The 10,231-nt window shown below is 43.0% G+C and overlaps 1 protein-coding gene across 1 annotated transcript; it reads right to left on the bottom strand.

Moving 5' to 3' along the window:
• Positions 1–312: 312 nt before the first annotated feature.
• On the bottom strand, positions 313–2,318 carry LOC117917002. The gene is made up of 3 exons (XM_034833240.1): positions 1,456–2,318; positions 1,036–1,326; positions 313–439 (listed from the first exon to the last, which is right to left on the bottom strand). The coding sequence occupies exons 1-3, from the start codon at positions 2,316–2,318 to the stop codon at positions 313–315; spliced, it is 1,281 nt and encodes a 426-aa protein (XP_034689131.1).
• Between the last annotated feature and the right edge of the window lie 7,913 nt (positions 2,319–10,231).

Below are 10,231 nucleotides of genomic sequence, written 5' to 3'. Positions count from 1 at the left end.
TTGTGCGAAAATTTCAGTTTCTCCATCCCTACCCTCCCTAATCCCAAGCCTCTGAGCCTCATTTCATCGCTTCATCATGCCTAAGACCCGACGAGGATATACCTCAGCTCCCCAGAGCAGTCAGAGAGCCGCCCCTGTGCGGGCCCCACTAGATGCACCCTCAATTTACCTGATTCTGCCCCTCAGAGCAGATACCATACGAGGAGAACATCTGCCACGTCTGTGGCCCCTAGACAAATTCCACCTCGGAGTCCTCCTACAAAGAAAGCCAAGACTTCAGAGCCAGAAGAGTCCTCCAGAGCACCTCGGGATTCACAGTCTCAGCCTCCTTCCGCCAGGCGCCCTAGACCCAGCTTGCCCATTGAGGGCAACTCCAATTGCCGATCGCGAGCATTTCATGTCAAGGCATATTTTGATCACTCTCTTATGCGACAGCAGCCTGAGTTGCGGGATTCATACCGCCTACTTGAGAGGTACCATCTTGTACCCTTTATGACTCCGCCCTAGTTCTTTTATCCTCGAGTAGCTTTAGACTTTTACCAGTCTATGACTACTCATGGCGTCCCGGTACCAGCCTCGATCCTTTTTACCATTGATGGACGCCAGGGTATTTTGGGGGCTAGACAGATTGTCGATGCTTTCCATATCCCTTTTGCACCAGCAGATCCCGTTGCATTTAGACGTTGGGCCCCACTTTCTGAGTGGGACATGGTTCGTATCCTATCTCGAGGGACATCTTCCTAGAGGACCATTTTGAGGAGGGAGCTTCCCCCAGGGATGCTCCTAATTGATGTGGTGCTTCGCGCCAATCTTTTTCCTCTTCAGCATAAAGTGCAGAGGCGAGGGGCCATTATGGAGGCATTATTCCGTATCTCTGAGGGCTACTACTTTGGCCCCCATCATTTGATTATGGCCGCTCTCCTGCATTTTGAGGAGAAGGTGCATATGCGGCGTCTTGCGAGGGCAGACACCATTCATTTACTTTTCCCTCGGTCTAGACATAATAATAACAGGCCATCCGATGATCTCCTATACAGTGCATCCCCGTAAATAACAAATCTGGTGGCCAACTGTCTCAATGCTCTCCTATCCTTGGCCGAGGTTGACTCTGGGTAAGTGTCGCATGACAGAAACTGATAAATATCGTGATACCATGGCAACTCAATCTGATCCTCTATCTCTCCAATCAGACAATAATAAGCTGGTGCAGACCTTGTTTCAATCAGCAATGGCCTAACAATCACCCCCGTGGGGATGACAATCATAGAAGCCAAGGTGGTTAATGCATCGGCAAACTGATTCTCCGCCCTGGGTAGATGTATATACCTTAACACATCAAATCCATCAATCAACAGGTCCAAGTAAGCATGGTAGGGTTTTAGCTTCTCATCTCGAGTCCTCTAGATACCCTAAGTTTGCTGTATAACCAATTTGGAATCCCTGTGGATCTCTAACTGTCTAATGCCAAGATCAAGTGCAGTCTCCAAACCTGTAATGCAAGCCTTATACTCCACAATATTATTCGTCAACCGGTGAAGATCGGAAAATGCTAACCGGACTAATCTGGGGATATGATCACTTTGTGGTGATATTAACAAGATACCAATGCCAAACCCCGACTGATTGGCGACACCATCAAAGTACAACCGCCATCTCGTAATACTAGTCATTGAAACAATCTGCTCATCATGGAAATCATCATCAACCGATCTGTCATTGGATATCGACAAAGAAGCTAGATGATCTGCAACAATGCTTCCTTTTACTGACTTCTGTGTGACATAATGAATATCAAACTCTGTTAACAATACCAGCCATCTCATGAGCCTACCCGTCAGAACAGGCCTGTCAAATAGATACCTCAACGGGTCCAATCGTGAGACCAAGAGCACGGAATACTCTATCATGTAATGTTTAAGTCTCCTAATGACCCAAACCAATGCCAAGCAAAGGCGCTCAATCATAATGTACTTGCACTCATACTTAAGCATCCTCTTACTCAAATAATAGATGGCACGCTCCTTTCCCAAATCATCAAGCTGAGCTAACATGCATCCTAAGGCCATGTGTGAAACTGATAAGTGCAGAAGCAAAGGACGCCCCGGTGTGGGAGGTACTAAAACCGGAGGAGAAAGGAGACACTCCTTAATCCTCTCAAAAGCGCGCTGACAATCATCACTCCAAACTGTAGGCTGATTCTTCCTCAGAAGGCGGAAGATAGGCTCACAAATGTCTGTTAGTCTAGCAATGAAACAACTGATGTACTGCAATCTGCCTAGGAATCCCCTGATCTCTTTCTCAGTCCTCGGGGCAGGCATTTAAAGAATGGCTCTGATTTTCTTTGGATCAATCTCTATACCTCGCTTACTAACAATGTGTCCTAGCAATTTTCCAGAAGCCACCCCAAAGGTGCACTTCTTGGGATTCAATCTCAGCCTGAACTGTCTGATCCTCTCAAAGAACCTTTGTAAGGCTGCTAAGTGATCTGTCCTGTCTCAGGACTTCACTATCATGTCATCCACATATACCTCGACATCTATGTGCATCATATCATGGAACAGAGTAGTAGCAGCTCTCTGATAAGTGGCTCCTGCATTCTTCAACCCAAATGGCATAACCTGGTAGCAGTAAGTACCCCACTCAGTAATGAAAGAAGTCTTTTCCATATCCTCTGGAGCCATCAGAATCTTATTATACCCAGAAAAGCCATCCATGAAGGACAACATCGGATGCCCTGTAGTGCTATCAACCAGCATATCGATGTGTGGGAGGGAAAAATCATCCTTAGGGCTGGCCTTATTCAGATCTCAAAAGTCAACACAAACCCTAATCTTGCCGTCCTTTTTGGGAACAGGGACGACATTAGCCAGCCACTCAGGATACTCAACCACTGACAAGAAGCCAACACTGAGTGGCTTCCGAATTTTTTCCTTAACCTGCAAACTCCATCGAGGGTGTAATCTCCTCAATTTCTGCTTAACGGGCCTAGCATGTGGTAAAATGGGCAGGTGATGCTACACTATGGAGGGGTCAAGGCCCAACATGTCCTCATATGACCATGCAAATACATCCAAGTATGACCTGAGCAGGTCAATCAACCTACTCCTCTCATCAGAAGATAGAGAAGAGCCAATCATAATTTCCCTAGGCTGATCTGGTGCCCCAAAATCTATCAACTCTGTGCTACCAGAAATGGGTGTGACTTTCTTGTCCTCTGTGTCAGAATCACACTCTGACTGACCACCCAGTGGGTCATCCGTATTTCCCACATCATCAACATCATATATATGTGTCGTGGGTGCTGGTGGTGCAATCAAAGGAAAATGTTGTGACACAGTCAAGTACTCGAAAATACTCATATCATTATTATCATCAGAAATATCATCAAAGCAGGTGACAAACCCGGACATAGTGTCAGAAGAAAGAGGCGGGTCCACAGAGTCGGACGCTTCCTCAACAGAAGTAAAATCAAAAGTAACGACATCAAGGACTGACTCATCATCAAGTACGAAAACTCCAAATGTGTCAAAAGTAGAATGGGGCCCGTGTGGGGCTACATCAAGGATACAACCAATGCTTATAAAATCCATATCATCAGTGTAGGCATTAGGAATAGAGTCATCCTCATCAGTCTCTAGTACAAAAACTCCGAACATATCGAAAGCAGTATGGGGCCCGCGTGGGGCTGCATTGAAGATACGGTCTATGGGCCTGCACTAACGAGCCAAAGTCTGTCTAAGGGAAGCCCATGAGATGCCTAGCAAAGTGGGGCTGAAGGCTACGCATAATCATAGTGATCTAATCGTGCTCTGAAGGTCTATCAATAATCTGTGCTATCATCTCCCTCCAACGGGAAATGAATGAAGTGACTAACTCATTCGGCCCCTGTCTGAGGGCCTCTAGCTCCCTCTGGGATACATCCACAATAGTATTGAAAGAATACTGTTTGATAAACTCTTGTCCCAAATTAGCCTATGTCCTACGTCTCAAAGGGTCTAATGAGGCAAACCAACGTTGAGCAGCACCACTTAGTGACAGAGGGAATAACATAATCATCTGTGCTTCATCTAGTCTATGCCCGCGCATAACAGTGCTATACAACTGCAAGTGAATACGGGGGCACCCTATCCCTGTGTATCTCTCAATGTCCGGCATGCGGAACTCAACAGGCAAAGCTGCTACTGGCAGATCATCATATCCATCCCAACTCATAATCCCATAAGAAACATGTAGTGATCTCATCCTCTGCTCAATCTTATCAATACGAGCCTGGGTGTCATCAACAATCTGTGTAGGTGCCACAATAGAATGTGGCGTAGTCTCAGTTCGGCCGCACAACACAAATGCTCCAGCCTGGGAGCTGACTGAACTGGTGGTGGTGGTGGTGGTGGTGTGGTAGAGTCATGTGGGGTACTTCCCGGAATCGGTAATGGCTGGGCTTGGTGCCCATCAATCCTCTGACCCAATCCTAAGATAGCGTCCCTGAGTGACACCATGGTATCAGTAATCTCAGCCAATTAGTCAACAGTAGCATACTGAGGGTCCATATTTCTATGATTTGGTATCTGCTATAACTGGCTGTGTGGATCTGATCCTCTAACCAGTCTATCTCCAATCCGAATCCAAGCTCGGGAACCCAGGTCAATCTCAATCAATAATCCTACAAAAGGAAAGGGGTACGCCAGTCCCCGTGACTATCAATCCTGACATCAAACTAGGAATGTATGACTACAATCTTCTGAGAAAATGAACTGACATGTGATGTCAACAGCTAAACCAATATACGATTCCGCAGGCAGGAGCGAGATTCTGACATGGTGATACCTTAGGGGTAATGTGGCTCAAAAGTAAAAAAAGAGAAGAGGCAAGTCCTAAAAGACTAGATGATTGTACCCACAGGGATACGCAACCTAAGGTCCTAACCAACAATCAATCAACAATCAAAGTGACATGCTGGCCATGCATGTATCCATGAAATCCAGCTCAGGGCTATACAGGTCTTCATTGCTCAGATATCCGTCTTCTCCATAGTGCTCCCAAACATCGATATAACCCTTATGCTAGACCCTATTCTAAACCCCTAGCTTGGCGAAGGAGAACAATTGGGAATGACTCCCAAGAAACACAAGCAATCCATGAGGAATAGTTGACCAAGACTAGTGATTCGAAAGTAAGGGGATACACACGTGCCTCACAAACACAAGCAACAAGCAGTCATGCAAGGGAAGGAGCAGTCATACAGCAAATAGTCATGCACAAAGAGATAGCCTACCACACATCTACACACAATCTAATCATCTAAGTCTAATCCCAAATGTCATAGCTAGATACCAATCAACGATGAGCAAGCATGCTAGAATCCAACAGGTGAACACACAAGCAACAACACATCACAGGTGCAAGCTAAATACCAACCAAGTACGTGATCATCAGTCATCTAAGTAGCCTAAGAGTCTACTGATCAATGAACCATGTGCTCTAATATACCCAACTCAAGTTCAAGCTTGATCTTCTTATGAAACCAGAGATTCTGGGTTCGATCCCCAGTGGAGTCGCCAATTTGTGGACCCTCACCTGATCCACCGGACAGGTGCGACTCGCATTTAAATGAAAAGAAAGAATGAAAAAGTTGAGTTTTCCAGTTTTGAAAAACCCGCCCCCGGTGAGGAACGGTGTTGTATGGAGTTGTCACTTACTTTTTATTTTTATTTTTAAAATGGAGAAAATGAAGTAAGAACAAAAACCCCTAATGACCCTAATATGGAAAAAGCGGTCTGCGAAAACTAGATTCTGGGTCCGGGGATCAGGTTACCCATTGGGAAGGTACCTCATGCGAGGTAGCACCCCTCTAGGCTCGGAACTCGGTCTCTACTAATGAATTGGGTATGTGGGAGCATATGGGTCAAAGATGAAACCCTAGGCTAAATAGATGTCATGAATCACACAATCCTAATTGGTATTTGGCATGCATATGAATTCAACCAACCAAAACAATGGGTGCGTACCTGTGGTCCCCAGCCATGCGCTGCATAAAAGGTCAGCCAAACATAGATAAACACATAACAAACATTCAGGATTAAGCACCATGCATGCATATGATTCAACAATCAAAACCAACAATGCATACCTGTGGTCCCTAGCCATGTGCTACAACAGAGGGTGAATCAGTCACACAACATGTATTCCAAAATCAAGCATCAAAGCTTGTGCCAAAAAGGAAGATAACTGGTTGAAATGAGGTAAGGGACTCCCCAAATGTCATACAAATCGAACTAGACTCATCTAGACCACACCACCCATAACTTCAAAATTGCCCATACTAATTGAAATCAAACACTAAATTAAACCTTCAAGATGGCTCACAAGTGCCCTATAGCAAATGGGTTTGAGCCCTAATGGATAAGGGCTCGAAAAATGCCAAAATCGAGGGCTACCTAAAGTCCTCCAGCAGAACAGGTTGAACTAGTTCTCAACTGGTACAACCTATTGAGAAGAATTCCCAAATTTTTCTAGAAAACTCCTAAATGAGTGGGGATTCAAACAAAAGAAACGATTCTCAATTCCGAGCCCGGATGAGTGAAAACCAGACAAAGAAAGGTCAAGGGTTCTTCATGGCTGACAGAGGCAGTTAGCTATGGTGCTGAACCGGTTGAACCGGTTCCCAACTGGTTCAGACGATTGATAATAAATCCTAAATTTGGCCAGAAAGTTTCTAACTGAATAAGGAAGCAAACAAAAGAAACAGTTCTCAATTCCGAACCCGGATGAGTGAGAACCGGACAAAGAAAGGTTAGGGGTTCCTCATGGCTGACAGAGGCAACCAACTATGGTGCTGAACCGGTTGAACTGGTTCAAACGGTTGATAAAAAATCCCAAATTTGGCCAGGAAGCTTCTAACTGAATAAGAAAAAAAAAAAAAGAAACGGTTCTCAATTCTGAGCCCGGATGAGTGAGAACCGGACAAAGAAAGGTCAGGGGTTCCTCATGGCTGACGGAGGCAGCCCGCTATGGCACTGAACCAGTTGAACCGGTTCCCAACCAGTTCAGACGGTTGATAAAAAATCCCAAATTTGGTCAGGAAGTTTCTAACTAAATAAGGAAATAAACAAAAGAATGGTTCTCAATTCCGAGCCCGGATGAGTGAGAACCGGACAAAGAAAGGTCAGGGGTTCCTCATGGCTGACAGAGGCAGCCAGCTATGGCGCTGAATCAGTTGAACCGGTTTAGCTGGTTGATGAAAAATCCTAAAATTGGTCAAAAAGTTTCTAAACCATTCATAACCAATCAACAACAATCATTTGTGGCCTTTATTACCCACACCCAATCAATACAATCTTCATATCAAAGGAAATAAAAGATGGTGTGGAAGGAGAAACGCATATGAAGAAAATGAAGATAAACTGCAGGTAAAAAAATTCAGCCTACTTACCTCAGAATCTCCACCAGATATGATCCATGTATGCTGATGATGACCTCCAAAAAATGAGATGTTGTACCTCTCCTCTTCAAAATAACCACAGTGCTGAAGCTTTTCCCCACGCTCTTAACTTAGAAGGTGCCCTGACCTTCTGTTTTTCTCACCAGCAAAATATCCCCTCTCCAAAGTGCCCTCCTTTTCCTTTTTTTTCCCTTTTATACTCATACCCCTCTCAAAATTTGAGCCTCCTGGGTTCCTTCCCCTTCAGCACCGAAATCCCCTCCATCAGCATGGAAAACACACCCCCCCATTATTTCTCTTGCACTTACGAGGTCAGCTCACTCCCTTCAGTTTTCAGCTTGCTTCACCACCAAGAATCCATATGGATTCATGGTGGGCTGCAAGAAACCCAAACCAAGGCCCAAAATGGGCCCACAACATTGCCCAAAACCGATCTGGAGCTTATGGGCCTGAGCCATGTAGGATTTGGGTCCCAAAATTACCAAAATCAGTGTTTTACACTGGCTAACTCGATGAACCGACTGAACCGGATGCCAACCGGTCGAACATGTTGCAAAAAAATTTTGAAAATTTGACAGAATGTTCCTCGAAGAGCGAGGAATCCATGAAAAAAAATGGTGCACAATTCCAAGTTCGGAAAAGGGAGATATGATCAAAATAATTACCAAAAATCAGTGTTCTACACCGGCTGACTCGATGAACCGGCTGAACCGGTTGCAAAATTTTTTGAAAATTTGACAGAATGTTCCTGGAAAAGTGAGGAATCCATGAAAGAAAATGGTGTTCAATTCCGAGTTCGGAAAAGGGAGATATGATCAAAACAAGCCCAAGTGCTCCGAACCTCAACATGCCCCTATAAACTCCAACTAAGCTAAAACATCGGGATGACCCCACTTCCTTCCTATAGGGTGATGTGAACGACTAGGAAAATGGCCACGATGACCCTCTAAAATGAACCACATACGCACCACAATGGACCACATACAAGCCCACATGAGGCTCGGACATCGACTAAGCCCAAAAGGGGCCCTAGTGGGGCTATATGCGAACGATGGGTGGATGTGACACCCGAAGGATAAATGCCAGTGTCAAGGGACAAAATTGAGGGTCTACACATGGATTCCAAAGAACTCTCCTCAATCTCGGATTGCTTTGGTGATCAAATTACTAACAAAAACACCAAAACTTATACAATTTGATTAGAAATGATTGCAAAGGTTCTTAATATGTTAATTGGGTTAAAAGGTAATAACTACTACTAAAAAGTGTTTAAAAGAGTTAATTATAAGCTATCAAATAGCACTTTTTGAGTAGTAATCACTCCTCCCAACCGACATATTGTTAGTCCCTTAGCAATAAAGGAGAGAAAAAGTACTAAAAAGTAATATACTTTACAAGATCATGCTTATCACTTCAAAAAATTTTAAGTGGCATGATGATCAAACTTTCACATGGAACATTAAAGAAATATAAACTCAAATTTCAACAAGAGTTATCAAATACCTTGCTAATCACAATTCATAAAGAGAAGGCATTATGCAAATTGAAGCTTTAACATCATTTCTACTTCCAAAGGACCAAACCTTACTCTTCCACAAAAATCTAAGTGTTAGTTGATAGTTTCCGAATATAGTATGCTAAACTAATCTCTTCCCCCAACCTAGTTCTTTTTCAACACTTAGCAAACTAACCAAATTTAATAGGCTAAGAACGAAGCCTTTTGTTTCACAACTTTTTTTTATTATAGGAGTACAAGGCTTAAGGGTATTCTTTTCTAAATTGTCCATGTAATGGGGGTCCATCGATGATTCCCAACCAATTAAGGTTTAGGGCATCAAGTTTTAAGGATCTTTCAACCACTAACTCCTCGGATTTTACCCCGGACTTTTGAAAATGAATTTTAATACCCAAGCACCTACAATATGTTAAACTCCACCTATTCACCCTTGTAACGAGCATTGAGGTCGGTGACTCCCAACCAATTAAGGCTTAGGGCACCAGGCTTTAATGATTTTCACCATATACCCCTCAGACCTTGCTCAGGTTTCAAGGCAAGCAAACATTTTTCTCTTGTTCTTTTCTTTTCTTTTTCAAAGGCTCATTGGCCTTTTATAAGGTGTCCCAACACTATTTAAATAAGGTCAAAGGTACCAAGTCTAAATTTTCCTAAGTCAAGAGGGAAATAGTTTTTCATCTTATAATCGGAACCTAGTGTGCATAGTGTGTGAAAAGCTTAAAGTGGAAGAACTAAGCTTGAATTCAATAGAATTTTCAACAATTCATCAACTTTAGTAAGCATAATACAAACTCTAAGTCAAGTGAAAAACAAAAATTCAATTTCTCCCATTTTAATTTGAAAATTTTTCCTTAATAACCATGGAGAGTAGAATAAAAAACTTTAAAAAATTTTAAAATTAAACAAAAATCAACTAAATTACCAAAATAACTTAGCATAAATAACAAAAACTTCCTTCCTCAACTCTCCCCCCAACCAAGCTGAACATTGTCCTCAATGTGGCATGAGCGATTGAGATTATAGGAAGGAAGTGGTACCTCCTGAGTGATATCAATTTCGAATATTGATTGGAGCAACCACATGTTTCAAAAACAATAAAATATATGAGTAGAGGAAATAAAATAAAACAATGCTAAGAGTAATAAAAAAGTGATAGATTTGTATTACTTCAATTCATGTAAGTACAAAATGGAGAACAAGTAATACAAGTAATCCCAATATATAATATCAAAAGCATGGGATTTCATAAAGGAGATACATAAACGAATACATAAAGG

This window comes from Vitis riparia, chromosome 6 (genome assembly GCF_004353265.1).
Source record: "Vitis riparia cultivar Riparia Gloire de Montpellier isolate 1030 chromosome 6, EGFV_Vit.rip_1.0, whole genome shotgun sequence".
Lineage (NCBI taxonomy): Eukaryota > Viridiplantae > Streptophyta > Magnoliopsida > Vitales > Vitaceae > Vitis > Vitis riparia.
This window is presented reverse-complemented; position numbering and strand designations above follow the sequence as displayed.

Bases quoted from the DNA above. Each gene is read 5' to 3' on its own strand.
- LOC117917002 (XM_034833240.1), bottom strand. From the start codon at position 2,318: ATGCCTGCCCCGAGGACTGAGAAAGAGATCAGGGGATTCCTAGGCAGA. The intron at 1,327-1,455 runs GTTAGAGATCCA...TGATGTGTTAAG, and splicing joins CTTGATCTTGGCATTAGACA to GTATATACATCTACCCAGGG. The intron at 440-1,035 runs GTATAGGAGATC...CCCGCAACTCAG, and splicing joins GTTATTTACGGGGATGCACT to GCTGCTGTCGCATAAGAGAG.